Raw genomic sequence first — 20,225 nt, 5'->3', positions numbered from 1 at the left:
TTGACACTACACCTTTGTGGTGCAAAGCACGCTTAAGACATGACATGTCTCACAAAAAAACATTTAAGGGCCCAGCATGAGCAGATTGCTACACTGTACTTCATCAAAAGTCAAGAGGGTTTGAAAGTTGCCAAAAACCCCATGTTTGAAGGGTTGAAAAAACATTTGGGGGGCGGGGGGTTGGGCTTGATTTGAATTTTTTTCACATTTTTGTATTCCCAAGACATGGGAGCATTAGAAAATCATGGTTATTCTTGAAAAGATGCATGAAAAGGTAGCGTTATTTTGTTCATAAGTGACTTTTCCTACTTACCTTGAAACGTACATTATCAAACAGAAAGGTTTTTTCCATTGTTCTGAAGTATAGTCCTCTCAGTGCTCCACCTTTTTATCACTAAAAGTTTGATGTTCCAATTTTAAGCATCCTTAGGCTTTAGGTTATATGTGGCAGCATATATTTTAAAATTTATGTTGTCGACATTTTGATAATACAGTAACAAATGTTAACTTACATCACCAGAAACCAGGACAAAAAAAAACTTTGAAAGAACATGGACCATAAAAAGCATGAACACTGTTCACACAAAACACTTTGTGTGACTTTTTGATCCCTACCAGTTAAATCACATGATGATTTTTATTAGTATTAATACTATTGTCATTATTATTATTACTGAATAGTGCATTTCAGTTAATATGGGTGCAAATAAAATTAAATAAATTATGAGTGTACTTGTGTGACACCTCAGAGACTAAGGGGTGTACTTAATGCACTCTCTGACGTGACAGATGCTAAGTGTCATAAGGTCATAAATTGTCTCCTGCCTCATTTTTCAGATGTGTTTTTTTGTCAAGTAGTTGTTAACGAGTAATATTGTGTGAGAGACAGGGTATTGCTAAGTTTGTTTAAAGATTAGAGCCTGTGATTTAGTTGGAAAACTTTGGCCCTGCATGACCATAATGCTGTGTATCTAAGACTGTACAGCAAAATGAAGGGGGAGGGACACTAGAGAAAGCTACAATGAGAGAGCTTTAACAGTTTAGCTGATGCAGATATGAAAACTCAAATGAACATTGGTTATTGATGTTGTTCAAATTGTCAGATCAGATGATTAACTACTAAGTTTAAAATGCATATTCGGGGTTTTTTAGGGTTTTTTTCCCCTTTTGTTTCTTTATGGTGATTTGTCAGTGAAAAGATGAAATCCTGACATACAGTATAATAGTTGTCAATAATCACTGTAGCAGTAGAGTTCAAAGAGTGCAAAGGATGACAAAAAAACAAAACAAAACAAAAAACCCAATGTACAGTGTGTTCAAAAGGAAGAACTGTTAGACCAATGAAGAAAAAAAAGTTCATGGGCCATAGAATAGTATCCGGTGTGCTATTACAAGCAGGAGCATTGTGTTACATGCCACCATTGACCATGTTTGGTTTGTGGCGTCCATGGACAATGGTGGAGTGAGAGCTTCCGGCTGCACAAACAACATGGATGAATTTGTGTTTTAACAGTAGAGTCATAGAAAAATTTTGTATGTTCGAAGGATAGATGGGTGAAATTTACATAGAAAAAAATAAAGGACTGAAAACAGACACTGTGTATTGTTATTTTAATTTAACCCTTTCATGCATAGTGGTCACCACAGTGGACAGCTTTTCAGAGGTGTTCACTTGTATATTCATGGATTTTGTTGTTTTAGTTCAAGATCAGCCAACACAGTGGACCATCATCCCATACACTGCAATTCATACCATTACTGTAACATTCCTGTTCTTGACAATCCTGATCTGCAATAACATGTTTTAGTGTAAAAAAAAAAACCAAAAAAAACCCCCCAAAAAATGGCTAACTGTTATTAGTCTGTAATTAACAGTTGTTTTTTTGTTGTAGTTGCTTTTTTAAACAAAAAGTTGTTGTTTTTTTGCATTTATCTCCATGAAGTGAGTAATAACTAGAATCAGAGTATGTTAAAATGTGAGAAAACATCAGATTAGCTGCATTAAACATGTTTTTATTTCATAGTTTTCACACCGTATATCAGTAAGTGCATGTTTTTTTGCTTCTAAAATTAAATGCATGGTATCCCGGTGAGTGGACATCTTTGTAACTCCATGAAAAATAGGTTCATAAAAAAATTCAGTTGCTTTTTTTTTTGTTTTTAATGCCCAAAGAGGAATTAGAATTACCTGGGGAAAAAAAGTCTTGATTAAGGTTCTCATAATTCATTCATGAAAGGGTTAATGCCACCAGTGCTGTTTTCTCACATTTGAACATGCTCTAATACTAGTTGTTACTCAGTTCATGGAGATAATATGCAAATTAAAAAACTTGTTGATTAAGAGAACTGTTAATTACAGTCTAATAACAATTAGCAATTGATTTACACAATAAGATGCAGATCTGGTTTTATCTAGAAAACCAAAGTTCTGGTAATGGTATGAATTGCAGTGGATGGGATGGTGCATAAGAGTCCACTGTGTTGGCTGATATGGAACTAAAACAACAAAACCCATGAATACACAAGAGAACAGTTGTAGAAAAACTGTCCACTGTCATGACCAGTATGCATGAAAGGCTTAAATTAATATTTTTTTGAACTGTGGTGCATGTACTTTGGTGTATCATAGTGGTGATATGTAGTTATGGTGTGGCTGAAAACCAATACATGCAGCCTGTGATGTTTTTAGGTCAAAGACTTTATAAGATTTTATAAGTTGAATAAATCACTTGAATAAGTTACAATAAGTAAATAAATAAATAAATAAATAAATAAGTTGATATTTTAAAAACTGTTAGAATGCAGTGGCTTTGAACCTTGATAAGAATGAGAGGTCGCTTTCTAAAAGGATCTTTGTACCAGCTGTGAGCTTCGGTTCAATATGCAGAGTGAGCACTCTCTCCTAGAGTTGATCTTGGATCTATTTTTCCCGTTCAGTGAGGAGCATCTAATCTCAGTTCAAAACCACACATGGACGCGCAGAGTGTACGTTGGGAAATTTTCGTCTTTGTGAGTGTATATGTTCGTAAACACTTGAATATGAGTTCTGAATGTCAGTTGCTTAATACTTTGAATATGTTATGTGAACATGTGAAGCTAACGTTCCTGCCCTTACACCTGTATATGTGCTAGCTATAGAAGCGCATCCCATGTGTTATGTAATTAGTAATTACATGTTCTGTATGTTTCAGTTACAAAACACATCTACATAAAGGAGGACCTCCAAATTAAGAAAGCAAGCCTTGTTTGGACTATTTTGTTCGGTTAGAGGGCTTCATTATCTTTACTAATATTGCCATTTACTTAGTAATGTATTTATAGTAGAAATCCATTCCAGTATGTTTTTGAGCGTCGTTGTGTCACTGAATGAGTGACAGCAGATTTTTTTCTCTGCTGTGATTGCTTTTATAAGCTGTTATGCATAACTTGTATGTAACGCACATGTAAGCATTTAAATCAGTTTCTAACACAGCAAAACATATTACATTTATATTTTTGTACAGTAAGCAAATGTGTAAATGTGTAAATCAGTTTCTAACACAGCAAAACAAAAGTTATATTTTTGCACTGCCAGCAATTGTGTAATCACCCCAGAGGCGTGAAGAGAGAAACATATAAAAGCTGAACTTGGCCTCTGAGTTTATCACATGTACATCAGACACAGACGCAGCAACACTGCACATCATCTGACTGGTTAAAGCTTCTGTTTCTTCTAATATCTGAATTTACTGTGCAATGGGAGGCTTCATGATTAGAGACTACGACACCATCACATCTTTCCTTGGATCATGGGGACCTTTCCAGAGAAGGATTTTTTTGGCCCTAGCCATCAGCATAATCCCAAATGGGCTTCTTGGTGTTTACATAGTATTTGTAGGTGATACCCCACCTCATGAGTGTACAATCCCAGAAAACTATAGCATTAGTGAGATGTGGAGGAATGTGACGATCCCACTGGAAACTGTTGACGGCATCACAAAGCGTAGCTCGTGCTCAAGGCTTAACCTGGAGCTTGTCAGGGAGTATTCTCAAAGTAATCTAATCCCAGATGTAGATGTGAATGTGAGTCAGATTCCTTTGGAGCGTTGTCTGGACGGATGGACGTACAGCAAAGAAATCTACCAGTCTACCATTGTCACAGAGGTGAGTAAAATCACTGATTCACTTTAATTTGAAGCTGTTTTTAAGATGTCCTTTACAGAAGTATAATAGCCAGTTCATACATTTGCCTAATTTCACCCTTTCATGCACACTGGTCACTACAGTGGACGGCTATTCTACAGCTGTTCTCTTCGATATTCATGTTTTGGTTTTTTTTTGTACACATATCTATATTAAAGTTTTATGACACTACATATCTTTTCTGACATGAATTGGTAACATTATATAGATCTCTCCTGAGAATAAACCCCCAGAATCACAAGCCCTCCCCATAGTTTTCACACAATTTACCAAAAAATATATGTTTCTGTGCATCAAAAATTAAAGGTGTGGTGTCCAGCTGAGTGGACATTTTTGCAACTTCATGAAAAATAGGTTCATAAGAATTTTTTTTTTTTTTTTTTTTTTCATTACTGTTATTTTTTTTTTATGTATTTTTTTAAATTTTTTTTTTATTTATTTATTTATTTTATTTATTTTTCAGAAGAAAATTTTCAGTTGCATTGTTTTTTTTCATGCCTAAAGAGGAATAAAAACACTCAGGAAAAAAATTTGATTAAGGTTCTTATAATTCGTGCATGAAAGGGTTAATAATAAATATCAAATATTTAATATTTAATAATAAGCAATAATTGTGTCGTTAAGACTTGAAAACACCCGGGGCTTAAAAAACTAATTTGCGAGGGTGGGTGGGGTGGGGATTGAATAATATGTAAAAACGGGGGAGGGGTTGGGTGTTCTCCAGAAGTGCCACAATGTCCCATACATCTCTCTCTCTCTCTCTCTCTCTCACTCACTCACTCACTCACTCACATTTCACTCCATACACACAAGGCTGCAGGCGCCAATGATGAAGGGGACATGTATTTACGCATATGCTTATTTAAAAAATAAATAAATACACTGTAAAAAATGACTGTAGAATTAACACCAAAAAGTTGTAAAATTGCAACATAAAAAAACTGTAATTGACAATACAATGCAAAGTTGTTTATTTGAAAAAAAAATTTGTGTTAACAATTAAATCAAATATAGCTGTAGTTTTTAGAGGAAGAGTATGTTAACAAAACCAGATTTGTACGTAGAAATGATGTATTTCTATTGTTTTTAGAAAATAAAACTGTAAATTGAAAAACAATGTGGTGCCGTTTAAATTGCAAGAACATAATGTTGAAATAACGGCATATTTGCATATATATATATATATATATATATGTATATATATTTATATATATATATATATATATATATATATATATATATATACATATATATATACATATATGTATGTATGTATGTATATATATACACATATGTATGTATGTATGTATATATATATGTATATATACATATATGTATATATATATATATATATATATATATATATATATATATATATATATATATATATGGATAATAGTGTTAGGTATGATTATGACATCAGTATATGTTTGGTTTCAAAACAATTGACGTAGTGCCTGCTGAGAAAAAACAACTAAATGTTCATCGTAAATTTTGCTTCCCCACCCTGTACATATATATATATATATATATATATATATATATATATATATATATATATATATATATATATATATATATACAAGTTATTTTAAAAAAGTAAACATTTAACAATGTAACATTTTAAATTTGTGAACTAATGGGTTGCTAGAGTTGGTAGAGCAGCTCGTCCAATAACCAAAGGGTTGGTGGTTCGAATCCTGGCTCCAACTGTCCATATGTTAAAGTGTCCATGGAAGACACTGAACCCTAAACTGGTCCCAGTTGGACCTGGTGGATTTGGAAAGTGCTTTGGACACCATGAAGGTGGAGAAAATGTGCTAAATAAGTGCAGTCCATTTATCATTTAAATCCAGTGTTAAATCTACATGTTTAAAATGTTAAATCTACATGTTACTGTTAAATATGTTTACAGTTGGATGTGTTTTTTACAGTATTGTTCTGGAAACCACAGCTGCCAGTTTTTTTTCCGTAAAAACAACAGGATATTTTTTTACAGTGTAAACAAGTGGTGCCAGGCACAACAAACCCCACCTCTTGCATATATTATAGCTTATTTTGGCATCAGTCCAGGAGATGTCATCTTGTCAATGCCTGTGCTGATGTCAGCACATCAATTGCTTCTATATATGAGCTAAGTTTGAAGTAGTTTGAAACCAAACTGATAGACATTTGAAATTTTGCTCATTAAAAGTAAATGGGGGGAAAAAATTTTTTAAAATCCATAAAAAAAAACCTGAACTTTGATCTACGTTTCCCAAAATGCAAAAGACATATTCTGGGTCACTGGCAATCTATAAACCCAATTTGGTATGAATTCAACCAATAGTTTTGCTGCTAGAGTGCTAACAAAGAAACGAACAAATAAAGAAACAAACAAACAAACAAACAAACAAACTGAACCAAAAGCAATACCCCTTGCCTCCCCTTCGAGGGGCAGGGTAAAAATTCCAATGGTTTCTGAAACCTGAGACGACACGCTTTATAGACTTTACTGGGTCATTACAGTAATTTTGCTCATGCCTGTACTAGAAACTGGAGAAGAAGCCATTTTAGCAAAATTATAACATGCAGTAAATTGTAAATGGCAGCTAGAGTTTGTAAGTTCTAAGTGCTCTAGAAAAATGGGCAAAAGGACTCACTCACATTATATTCTCTAACCTTTTATCGTCAAAATTAGAAAAAAAAAGTTCAGATGGATCATTTTAGGCTTAGGGTTTAAAGGGATTAACTATTGAACTGTCAAAGACAGTAGTATGCCTTCCAGATGGAAATACTAGATACACAAAGCAGGGTCAAAGAAATGTTTATTCATGCTTCCACACACTGCCTCCTCTTCTGGGTTATAAAAGAAGAATTAGTCATTTTTCAGTAATTCTTATGACACCTTCAATGAAAAGTAGAAAACTGAACACACTAGTTCTTAGCAACATTACTTGTGTTGTCATTAGAATTTCCTCTGTAATCTAATTCTAAATATTGACAAGATTTGTAATACATTTACATGACCTGGGTCAATACTAATTCTACTTACAGACTCATTGTGCCATCTATATGACTGCTGCTTATTCTTATTACTTGTCAAGTTTTAGTTATATCTCACCATGTTAAGGACATGTGTATGTTTTGCAGTGGGACTTGGTCTGTGATGATGCATACAAAACTCCACTGGCCAGCTCCATTCAGTATGCTGGTGTGTTGGTGGGAGGATTTATCTCAGGCCAGATGTCTGACAGGTCTGTATGGATTACATTGTATTGATTGGATGTAAGTAAACATACTTAATAAACTAACCCAACAATAAATTGAATTTTATACCCAGGTTTGGAAGGAGGCCGGCACTTTTTCTCACAATGCTTCTTCAGACTGTGTCAGTCACAGCACAGATTTTTTCTCCAAGCTGGGAGATGTTCACCCTCATTTTCTTCTTTGTTGGTGGTGGGGGATTCTCCAACTGTATCATTGCATTTGTGCTAGGTATGTTTTTTTTTCTTCCAAATTATAAATTTGTGACAGTGTGGAATATGACTGCAACTGGTGGACAATGTGAAGCTATAAATCTGAGCCCAAAAGAACTGCAACTGTTATTCTGTTGCTTTCATTTTGATGTGAAACAGAAGAAATTGATAAGTTGATAATGTAAATTGTGCTATCATCTGCAAAAAGTGATTTACATATAACTGGACTTACTGACTCATAAAAATACTTATTAAAAAAAACACTAAAAACCTTTGTTCAAGAAGAGAATAGTTGGTTATGAAAAAATCAAACAAAGCTGATCTACATACATTTTTGGCACCAGATTCAAAAATTTTTTTTAAACTTTTACCTATTTTCTTTCTTACAGTACTGCTCACTCTATTTCATATGCATGCACAGGAATATACATATGCACAGTGTCAACTGGAGGCAAGGCCAGGGACACATTAAAAGTTATCAGGGGAAGGTGGGACCATAAATACAGAAAGAGGATTGGACATGTGAGATGGTACTATAGTGTTGCTATCTTTAGAGAACCATGTCAAAATGACCTTTCAGGGTATGGCCACCTTGAAATGCACCCAGGAATCTGAATTAGTTACTTCTGGGTTTTGTATTTAGATTTCGACTAAACCACATTGATGACAAATACATTTAGGTTGACAGAGATATTTGTGTCTGTACATAAATCTTCATTTAAATTCCGCCAAAACTGTTTGTAGTCTCTGAAATATCCTTTTAATGAAGAATTTGACACCTGAGAAGCTTGTTTTTAAAGGACATAGTGTGTAGTTGCTATCTCCTGAGATGGTGGCAACTTTAACTCGTGCTATGGTTTGTAACGGAGTTAGTATCTCCAATCTCCCTTTTATTTCTGTGGGTCTGAAAAGATATGACAACATTTCTAAACAACAGTTGAAACAAAGGTCAGTAGAGGGGATTTGTGACAAAAATCAAAAAAGAATTCCATAAGGTTGATTTAAAACAATATTCGTGGGTGATTTTGTCCATTGGTTGTAGGGTTAGAAACTCAAGGACTTTGTCTCAGCAATTTGCACATTTTCAACCTTAGTGTCAATAACACCACATTCAGAGATTTTGATTCTTACACAGAAGAATGTAGAGTGAAGATATGTGCAACGTTCCTGCTGGGTAAGTGGCTCATGGTTCAGGTTTGCTATGATTATTATTCAGATTTTTCTTTCAATGTACTCATACAGGTACAGAAATTTTAAGCCCAAAAGCCAGGGTGGTGTTCTGTTCCCTTGGAGTTTTCATGTCCTCAGCTATCGGGAACATGGCATTGCCTGGAATTGCCTACTTGATCCGAGACTGGCGAATGTTACTGATTCCCGTGGCTGCCTCCAGTGTGATCTACATTCCTTTGTGGTGGTAAGAATATTTATATGACGGATTTCAATATCTCATGATCAACACTAACACTATTGCTTTAATGTGGTTTTTAGATCTTGACTAGTTTTAATCATGGGCAAAAAGGCCACACCAGAAAAGAAGGTTAAAGCTCATTTTACTGTTTCACACAAAAAGGAAATACAGTAAGATTTAGTACAAATGATGTCCTGTGCCCTTGTTTGGGAATGGGACATAACTCATATACTTCTCACTACACAGATGACTCATACTGATCCCATGTCTTGGAGTTGTTTTAGAAGGTAGTTCAAGGCACTGAAATCAGTTCTTGAAATAGTACCATGTCCACCAAACTTCAGAGACAGAGACAGAGTGTACCTGTTTATATCCAAACCTTTACACTGAACATAATTAGTTTGAACAACTGTACCTGTAGTGAATTTTCATTGCTAGCTATTTCACAAGATCACATAATTGTAGCGGTTCCATGAGGAACACCATAGCACATTGTCAAGTACATGTGAGTACTAAGTCACTGCTCCGTCAGTCAAGCATTGTCAACAACATTATTTATCACACTGGAAGAAAAATCCAAGGCACTCTCTTTAAACATTAAAATGCCTTATTACCATGGCATGGTCATATCTAGACCTAAAAAACACTTCAACACGTTTCGGCTTCAAGCCTTCATCAGGAAGTCAACAGGAGCCTGAAAAACTGTAGGTTCCTATAGAGTAGGGTCTAACCAATAGGAACCTGCCAGCTGGGCATGAAGGTAATGGCCTGCAGAGGGTGTCCACATGTAAACGACCAGTAGATGGTGTCACTGCAGGTCAAATAGAAATATTTACAAGTATACATGAATAAAAAAACACTACAAAATTTACATATCCCTGTGAAATTAAGATCAAACCGGTGTAAAGTCTGTAAAACAAGAAACAAGTAATGCATTACAAGAAAACAGAAAAGTCCAACTCTTCATTCAGTCCAGGGGGTGCAGTGGCTTGGAGTTTAAAAATCCAGAAAACTTCCTGTTGGTTCAGTGTCTTTTGCCTGTCCCCCTTTCTTAAGGAGGATGGAATACAGTCGATGCCAATAGCTTGTAACGTGGCTGGGTTACTGTTGTGGAGTTCCAGGTAATGTTTTGCCATCGGGTAGTTTATGTTTCCAGTTCTTATTGCACATTTGTGTTCTGACAGTCTGTCCTGTAATCGTCTTTTGTGTATTGTTTTTGTGATGTGACAATACACAATCAATCATTTTATGAACTGTAAAACAACATTCATCATCTACAGACTGGAATGTCCGACCTGCAAAGTGTTCTACATCAGCAGGACAAAAAGACGATTACAGGACAGATTGTTAGATTACCTGGGGTGCGATGTACTGGTCACTGACCCCGTACAGCAGACACCAGCCTAAGATGACACGTTAAAGACCAGTGCTGGGTCGTGTTTCTCAGACATTGATGGGGTGCAAAGCTTACGGCTACACAAGCAGCAAGTGCGAACATGTGCTTTCTAATTAATCTTGCTCACTAACTGCTGCTTGTTTACTTGCACTCAATCACCCGGAATCAATGAGGGTATGTCCCTTCTGGCCAGCAATGGCTGCACCCCATAGGTTCTGCCCCCATCCGAAATTCACTTAATAACAGAATAGAATAGCTTTTATTGTCATTGTGTGTACAATGAAATTAGGAGTGTAACTCCAGTCAGTGCAGCAATATTTACAAACACCAGTGCTACAGAAATAAGAATGGAGCAGTGGCGATTTCTCATAGACTGTAAGGGAAGCCCGGCTTCCCCTAAAATTACGAAAATTAAATCGTTAAATATGTACGGTTGTGTTGACATTTTATTGACTACAAATGTGTTAGAACGCGTTCATCTCACAGATGAGTTCGTTCAGAATCAGCTTTATCACAGATCAGTAGACTTGATGTTGTTCACTTCTCATACATTCCCGTTGCGCTGTTTTCTCATTCGATCTCTGCTAAGTGCATTTGTCCGTAGACTGTGGGCGTCTATGGGCTTCAATGGGACTGAGTGGAACAGTTTTTTTCATTGCCTCAAAACTGGACGGTAATTGGATAAATGCCACCATGTTGTCCCGCCCCCGGACGCCGGTCGTCTCTGGGGCTGAATGGAGCTGTGGGCGGAGCTCGGCCGGGCTGGATGCCAGAATCCCATGTGCTGATTGAAGGATCAGTCAAAAGGCTGAATCCTGTTTGATTGACAGCTAGTTTCAGATATCCTCTTTCACTGACACAGTTCAGTTTAATACTGTTGCGCATTCTGCTGTGAAATCAGAGAGAGAAACCACTACGAAATTACTCATTCATTTCTTGAACTGTAAATAAAACACACTCATTGTACCTCCTTGTTTCAATTTAACATAATTTCAGTGTTTTCTTGTTTCAGTTACATAATTTAATCATTTCTTGTTCGAGTTTAATATCGTTTTGTAGATGGTTAAATCAAACTGTCGGCTAGGTCGGAGTGAAAGGAGCATCTCTTGTTTAAAAAGGCTGAAGTCTTACACCCACAACACAATGGGCCAAGGCAATCTAAGCAGAGAGGACACTGGTCCTGTTCCTAGAAAAGACGCCTACTTGGTACGATAAGGTCACTGCCCATTTTCTTAAAAAGGAACGGAGGGCCGAATGTATGTTTAAATAACTTAACATTTTTGACTTTTTTTTTTTTTTTTTTTTAATGTAAGCCAACAATGAGCTTCCCTTGTCTGAAAGACGAGGAGCCGCCACTGGAATGGAGTGAATATAAAATTACAAAAACTAAAAAATAAAGATACTAAACAAAAAAATAAGAACCACCACATTTTTAGAAAGTGAGAAAATTAGGAATTACATTTTTAATACTCCACCAGTTTTAGGATAAACATCCCATACGTAAATAATGACATGATTCAGACAGGATCAAAACATTCATGTCTCAGATCTAATATCTGTTTAGTGACAAGAGCTGGGGTTGTCATGTTTCTATTGTCTTATCTTATCTTATCTTATCTTATCTTATCTTATCTTATCTTATCTTATCTTATCTTGTCTTATCTTATCTTATCTTATCTTATCTTATCTTATCTTATCTTTGTTTCTGTCTTTCCAGGTTAATCCCAGAGTCTCCTCGATGGCTCTTTTCTCAGGGAAGTTTAACGGAGGCAGAGGCCATACTGAGAGATGCTGCCAAGATGAATAAAGTTAAGGTTCCACAGGCTATTTTTACAGAGGATGAGGTACGCACATAATATCAACAAGTTTATAACTTTATTATAACTATAATTACTCAAACACACACCAAGCAAGGGGAAGTAACGTCCCAGAACATACTTAATACAACCAAAACCACCAACCCTATGTATCCACAGACTATATGACTCACTGAATAAAGTATAGAGCTCATTGTTTATGGTATTATTAAGTTTTCTTCTTCAAACTAAGTCACAGCAGGTGGCAAACAAACACTGTCTTATAACCTTCACCTGTTGTGTCAGCTGATAGTTTACATTATAGCGCTGTTAGCTTAGCTCTGTTATTAGACGGGAAACAGCCACAGTAAAACCACAAATCACCTCAGTTTTCCGTTCGATTTGTGTTGTCAATAACTGCACTAAAGGTGTCCAAACATGAACAGATCTGTCACAATTTAGTCTGAACCATTGATCAATAAGCAGAAAATTTAGCATAATAATAACATAACATAATAAATGTATACCTTTTTAGGCCTCATAATCTCAAATGTGTAGAGGAATTGCTGTGATTTCAACATCAAACTCCATTCTTGTCATGCAAAGTTGTGTCCAGCATAGAAAACAACAGTGCTTCTTCCCTTATCACTTTGTCACTTTCTTTGACTGTAAAATTTGTCTCTTTCTTTTTTTTTTTTAACACAAATTTTTCTTTTTTCCCCAGATTGAAGATGTGTTGGCAAAAAAAGAAAAAAAATACAGCATTTTGGATATCTCAAGCAACCGCAATATGTTGCTCCTGACATTGATTTGTTCTCTTCTGTGGTAAGTCCATCATTGTGTTTTTACACCCAAATACAAACACAAACGACAAAATTAACAATGGAACACAGTTAGGGTTATGGTTGTAATAGAACTGTGAAGCCGGTATGGATGTACTAAATTCATTTGTTTGTTTCTGTGTTTAACATGTGACTGAAAAACAATGAAAAATCTATCAGTTTAAATTTGTAACACAAACCCTAAAATAGGTTGCTGATGACCTTGACGCTGAGTTTACATGTAAAATATATTTGACCAATTTACTTGTAACACATATAGGATTTAAATAAAAGAAAAAAAGAAAGAATTGGGCAAATATTGATACAAGTGAAGTAGTTTCATGTTTTATTTGTGATTCAGTTTGTTGTTGTTGTTTCTCTTCAGGGTCATCATTACCATGAGCTACTATGCGTTACTTCTAAACACTTCAAACCTACATGGCAGCCCGTACATGAACTGCTTCCTGTCTGCTGTGACAGAGGTCCCAGCTTATATAATTGCCCTGGTACTGCTGAAGTTCTGCTCCAGACACATCTGCCAGTCATCGACACTCTTTGTCGGTGGTGTTATGATCCTCTGCGTTCACCTTATTCCAATAGGTAAAGACTGATGGGGTATTAAATATATACACTACTGGTCAAAAGTCTTAGAACACCCCAATTTTTTCAGTTTTGTATTGAAATTCAAGCAGTTCAAGTTCAATGAACAGTTTGAAATGGTACAAAGGTAAGTGGTGAACTGCCAGAGGTAAAAAAAAAAAAAAAAAAAAAAAAAAAAAAAAGGTAAGGTTTAAACAAAACTGAAAAATAATGTTTTCATTACATTTCAGAATTATACAAAAAGGCAAACAAGAAATGGGTTAACAACTAAAAGCAGTTCTGCAGCAATGGAGGTTGATCAAGCCTCGAAAGTTGGTGCTACCAATTCCTACAGGTGTCCCAATGTTTGTGAATTCCTTCCAACCCCGTCTGTCTGCATAAAAGTAGTGTTGGAACACACTTTGGTACCATAACGTTGTGAGCATTATTTGAACAGTACTGTACTGCAGAAAGTAGTGTGTTACTATAAAAATAGAAAAGAGAAAAAAGCAATTAACCATAGAAGAGAGACAGACCATCATAACACTTAAAAATGTAGGTCTGTCCTACAGAGAAATTGCCAAGAAAGTCCAGGTGTCAGTAAGTCCAGTTTCCTTCACCGTCCAAAGGCACTCAGAAACTGGGGGAAATGCTGACAGGAAGAGGTCTGGCAGAGCCAAAGCCACCACCGAATCAGAAGACAAGTTTATGAGAATCAACAGCTGGAGTGAGAGGAGACTCACAGGAAACTCAGACTTGCTTACTACGACCACTATCTTCACTGTGCTTGAAGCTGTTGTCCTGTGTCTGTCTCTCTTCTATCGTTAATTGCCTTTTCCTCACCATCTTTATAGTAACACACTACTTTCTGCAGTACAGTACTGTTCAAATAATGCTCACAACGGTATGGTACCAAAGTGTGTTCCAACACTACTTTTATGCAGACAGAGGGGGTTGGAAGGAATTCACAAACATTGGGACACCTGTAGGAATTGGTAGTACCATTATTTTTCAGTTTTGTTTAACCTAACCTTTTTTTTTTTTTTTTTTTTTTTACCTCTGGCAGTTCACCGCTTACCTTTGTACCATTTCAAGCTGTTCATTGGACTTGAACTGCTTGAATTTCAATACAAAACTGAAAAAATTGGGGTGTTCTAAAACTTTTGACCAATAGTGTATGTGTGTAAGCTCAGTTATTTCAGTGTTGTTAAAATGTCCTTTTCCGTAGATTTCCCAGCTGTGGGGGTGTTCCTTGAGATGTTGGGGAAGTTCGGCATCACATCTGCATTTTGTGTGGTGTATGCCTTCTCATCAGAACACTTCCCCACCGTTATCAGAAACACAGCGATGGGATGTTGCTCAATGGCGGCTCGTGTCGGGTCAATCATCTCCCCCTTTATCATTTACCTGGGTACGCACTTTTCATTCACATTTTCATTTTCCAACCTGCTGCATAAATGTACACAGTATAGTTTATGACAGTATATTCTCTACATATTAGACATAATGTCATGGATCTCAGTATTTTTATTCTTCATTCAAATTTGTGTTTTAATCTTTTGCAGTTATTGATTTTATTTTATACAACCCCAATTCCAAACACTGCCTAAATTTATTACAAATAGAATACAATGTTTAAAGAAATATTTAACCAATGAAAAGTGTTGAAAACAGCTTCTGACTTCATCTGGGTACATTTAGAATATTTCCAATTTCCTAACTAAAATAACAGTTTTGGACATAAGAGGTTTCAGCCCAATAGCGACAATATGATATATTCTTTATTTTATTCATAGTAGAATATCGAAAATATATTAAATGTGTAAACTCAATAAATGTAGAATTTAACCCATAAAGATGCAGTGCTACTTTTGTGGAAGTTCCCAAATTAATTTTTTATCTCTTTTTAACCTTTTTCATGTGATTTATCACCATTTATTTTAATATTATCCCCTTCTTTTTTTCATTTTTCAGTATAAACCATGTATTTTCCAATATTTAATTCACTGATCATGTAGATGTTCATGAAAACTCAAAGTAAATGCAAAGGTTATTATATCAAAACAGAGAAAACTGAGGAAAACGTGACTTTTTCAGTAAAATCTATCAGTTATTTGAACATAAACCAAGTGTCTCCATCCACTGTCACTGATCAAACTCCATGGGTTTTACTGGTGAATCAGTGTTGAAGATGTTTCCACGTTCACTACAGAGCCTCTGAACGTCCAAATGGGTCATATCCGATGACCATGGAAAAATGAAAATTGTATTTTACACCAATTATTTGCATGTATTGATAGGATTAGTGGATCAGCAGTTAAATATTTTCGGTCAGTAGAAGGGATGTAAACAATTAATCGACTATCAATTAATTGTTGACAAGAATTTGCTTGATTAAATTACAATAATTGCTGGTTAATTGCCCTTTGACCATGGCGGTATTTGTGGTGTCGACAGTAGGGGGCGCCACTGCCTAAACTAGGCTTCATCGCTGAGATTGAATAGTGTCAGGTAGTGATGCAAAGTCAGAAATGCCCATTTCTTCCAAACTGCCCCTCTTCTGTCCTGGGAGTATATCTTTCTTCTCCAGATTCTCAAAATCGTTCAATTATATCATATACTGAAGATAATTAGATTTTGAAAGTCCTTGCCTTTTATTGAAAGAATATTTTTAAAAAATGTTTCACAATTTGTAGCAGCAGTTTTTGTTGATTGGTGAATCTGTCTTTGCCTCAGAAAGACTTTGATTTTGTAAGATGGTCTTTTTATACCCAATCATGTTTTCTGTTTTTTTGGTTTGTTTTTTGGTTTGTTCCTAACTACCATATGTAGCTGCAAAGTGTTTTAAAATGTTCCACAATTTGTAGCAGCAGTTTTTTGTTGATTGGTGAACCTGTGCCCATCTTTACTTCTCAGAGACTTTGCCTTTCGTAAGATAGTCATGTTATTGATCTGTTGCCAATGACCATATGTAGCTGCAAACTATTCCTGGAGCTGTCTTTTCATCACAACTTATTTTCCAGCTTTATATCTCATAGTAAATATGATTTTGAATGAAATATGGGTTCATGAGATTTGCAAGTAATTCATGTCTTAATTCCATTTTATACAACATAAGGCTTATATATTTCTGTTTGAATCTTTATTATTATTATTTCTGTCTTTGCAGGTCAATTCTATAAGGCACTTCCCTACATAGTGATGGGAGGTTTTGCTATTGCTGGTGCTGCCATATGTCTCCTACTGCCAGAGACATTTGGGAAACCTTTGCCTCAGGACATATCACAAATACAGCCGATATGCAGGTCTGTCTATGCAAGGAATGTTTTTTTTGTACTGTATTTACTATCCTTGTAATCCAAGGAACTTGCTTTGTAGCGTGCATACAGTATATCATAAAATATTAAATTAGATACACGTAGACTTATACAATAATGATGCAGAATTAATATAAATATTAAGCTAATGTCAAGGTGGAGAGTATTTTTTATGTAGACCATAACTGCTGTGAAACAATCTTAACATGTTTTTTTTTTTTTTTTCACTGTTTTACTATCATTATTTTTATTATTTCACAGGCTTTTATTTTACAAATAAAAAAATAATGTACTGTAGATAATGATTTACTGTGTCATATATCATAAGTGTTTTTTCCATATTTCTAACTATTTTTTAATGTTCTTGCAGGCGACGAGGAAAAAAAGAAAATGAAGCTGAGTGTGGAAAGAGCACATCTGATTATCAAAATAAATTAACGAAGTTATAGTTTGTATATATTTAATAAGGCAATGGCTACTGCCACAGTACTGTGGCACGAAATATCGATTTGTCTGTTGCCACAGAGCCAATCAAATGTTAGCATTTGTACTAGAGCCAATCATGGATACTGTTCCATGAACTCATTAGCCTCTTGTTGCCACAGTACCATTGTGATATATGGCGTATACTTCAGTGCATTCTTTTGTGCATTTTGCTGCCACAGTACTGTGGCAATTGATGGAAGAAATGACAAATTAGTGATAGTATATAGTATAGAATAGGAATTATTGTTCTAAATGCTCTATATGTTGTTTTATGGTGTTCTTTGCTCTGTGCAGTCAGTGAGGCTGGAGAAGGTGGGCGGAGCTACATGTTAGATGTGGCAGTGTGCCATGTTACTTCTCAGTTCTGTGTCAGTTCAGTGTATTGAGTGCGGTCCGAATTCTGCACTCTGAATGCTGTCCCAGTGGCTGATTTATATCACTGTCAGATTTTACCTACCGGCACCCTTGCTGCTTTGACTGGTAATGGAACCCAAGTCTTCTGTGTTGCAGTCCGAAGTGTTACCTACTGAGCTAAATCTCTGCTGTGTTTAAGGTTAACCTATTTGCTATCTGAATGCCTTGGTACTTTTTGGGACATGACAAGTTACCAGTCTAGACATTATATAACGGGGGCGCTGACTGGCTCTGTGGTAATAGACAAACCAATATTTTGGGCCACAGTACTTTGTCAGTAGCTGCTTCAGTTTAATAATTACTTTGGTGTTTGGTTTTGTGTTTGGTTTACTAACAAGGCCACAATGACATAGCTGTCAATTGTGTAACTTTTTTTTTCTTGTTCTTTGGTTATTATATTCAATATTTTGGTGTGTTTTGTTTAAATTTGACATTTCTTTTTGCCTTTTGTTCACCTTAATATTTTATTCTTACTTATGTTTGAAATAAAGTTTATCATTATCAATTCACTCTTACACTCTAACATTATTTTAAATATAATTTAGGATTTAATATAGAGACGTTCTGCAAACTCAGACTTAGATCAATGATAAGCTTCATTTTGCTGGTCTTCCAAATGTAGTTGGGTGTGTAGATGAAACACACAGTATTATTACTGCTCCTGCACAAAATGAAGGGGACCATATTAAGAGGAAGTCCTTCCAGTGTCAGTGTCCAGGTATCTTAACTACTGTCTTGAACATGACAGTATACATCACAATATACAGCAGCTAATAATAATAATAATGATCATAATGCCAGTCTCTGAACTATCTACATCATTTGATCTAGCACACATCATCACAAATAAGTGTCCTGTCTCTGTACATGAGTCCCACATACAGTATATCCAGAGTTTGGCCTAAGCCACAGATTTACACATGGTACGAAACTGAACGCCTTGTGCGATTATCATTTATGTCTCCCTGATATGAACACCCCCAAATGCATGTACTGGAGAGATTGATGGGCACCTACTGGGAGACACAGCATATCCATGCCAGCTTTCTCTGCTGACCCCTTACCCTGACCTGGCACTTCAACAACATTTTAATGTGGCCCCCTGCAGGACTAGAGTAGATTCAGATTACCATAGGCATGCTCAAATCGAGGTTCCAGTGCCTGGGTAAGCTCAGGGTGACCCCAGGAAGGGCAAGTGACATCATTGCGGCATCTGTTGTTTTCCATAATATAGCCACTTTTAAAGGAGAGCAACACCTGGCTGTACAGATGAATGACCCAAGACGGTTCTCATGAAATGGCGTTGTATGTCATGCCAGTTCTTTTGGCATGTGGCATTTTATACGTACACACTTTTGACCTTTCGCATGTTATTCAACGCCATTTGATCACTTGTCAATTTAGGCCAAGATTTCTAGTTCACATAACCCTAACCCTCAGGGCGTGGTATTTGACGCATCGAATCAGGTTGGACAGGGGGCCACTAACGGCGTGAACATTCATGTGGAAAGCTTATAATCCATACAGAAAGCGCACCACTTAAAAGTGGCGTGTATATTTAAGCGAGTTCTGATATGACGTTGATGACCCTGAGGATGACCATCCAATTCACCATGCAGATGTCCAGGATGGAAGGGCTGTCAGATTAATTTACAGACATTACTTTTCAGATCAGGCCACTACTACAATCCTCACCAGTCAAATAAAGACAAAGAATTCACATTTTGTTGCTCTTTATTCCCTAGTAGTAAAAATACAATAATTAGGATCTGTAATATTGTTCCAACAATTAATACCCGACACCTGTGACAGTGCACCCACCTCAACTGGCGTTCCACTAATTGAGTTCCTAGGTCGGCCTTCCCAATCTGTCCATCCAAATATACCATTTCTTTGTCCATTTTTTTTTGCATCTTTTTTAGGAGATACTTCCTATACAGGTCTTAACTGATAACTGGGGAAACATACAGATACATCTCAAAAAATTAGAATATCGTGAAAAAGTTTAATGTTTTTTGTCACTCATTTCAGAAAGTGAAACCCATGTATTATATTGACTCATTAGACATAGAGTGAAGTATTTCAAGCCTTATTTCTTGAAATGTTGATGTTTATAGCTTACATATAATGAAAACCCAAAATTCAGTGTCTCAGAAAATTAGAATATTGCATAAAATCAATAAAAAATGATATTTTAAACAGAAATGTCAGACTTCTGAAAAGTATGCTCATTTCTATTTACTCAGTACGTGGTTGGGCCTCCTTTTACATGAATTACTGCATCAATGTGGCGTGTCATGGAGGGGATCAGCCTGCCATGCCAGCCCAAATCACCACTGACTGTGGAAACTTCACACTGGACTTCTAG

At 36.0% G+C, this 20,225-nt stretch overlaps 1 protein-coding gene across 1 annotated transcript; it reads left to right on the top strand.

Moving 5' to 3' along the window:
- The first annotated feature begins 3,747 nt into the window (after window positions 1-3,747).
- Window positions 3,748-20,225, top strand: LOC115433251 (solute carrier family 22 member 4-like). Its single transcript, XM_030154560.1, has 11 exons — window positions 3,748-4,143; window positions 7,315-7,418; window positions 7,505-7,659; window positions 8,883-9,054; window positions 12,162-12,288; window positions 12,965-13,065; window positions 13,447-13,661; window positions 14,869-15,051; window positions 16,810-16,945; window positions 17,328-17,359; window positions 20,104-20,225. Exons 1-11 carry the CDS (start codon window positions 3,748-3,750, stop codon window positions 20,223-20,225), a joined length of 1,743 nt encoding a protein of 580 aa, XP_030010420.1.

Source organism: Sphaeramia orbicularis, chromosome 14 (assembly GCF_902148855.1).
Source record: "Sphaeramia orbicularis chromosome 14, fSphaOr1.1, whole genome shotgun sequence".
Lineage (NCBI taxonomy): Eukaryota > Metazoa > Chordata > Actinopteri > Kurtiformes > Apogonidae > Sphaeramia > Sphaeramia orbicularis.
The sequence above is the reverse complement of the archived record's forward strand: the minus strand, read 5'-3'. Positions and strand labels throughout refer to the sequence as shown.

Bases quoted from the DNA above. Each gene is read 5' to 3' on its own strand.
- LOC115433251 (XM_030154560.1), top strand. From the start codon at position 3,748: ATGATTAGAGACTACGACACCATCACATCTTTCCTTGGATCATGGGGA. The intron at 12,289-12,964 runs GTACGCACATAA...TTTTTTCCCCAG, and splicing joins CTATTTTTACAGAGGATGAG to ATTGAAGATGTGTTGGCAAA. The intron at 16,946-17,327 runs GTCTGTCTATGC...ATGTTCTTGCAG, and splicing joins CAAATACAGCCGATATGCAG to GCGACGAGGAAAAAAAGAAA.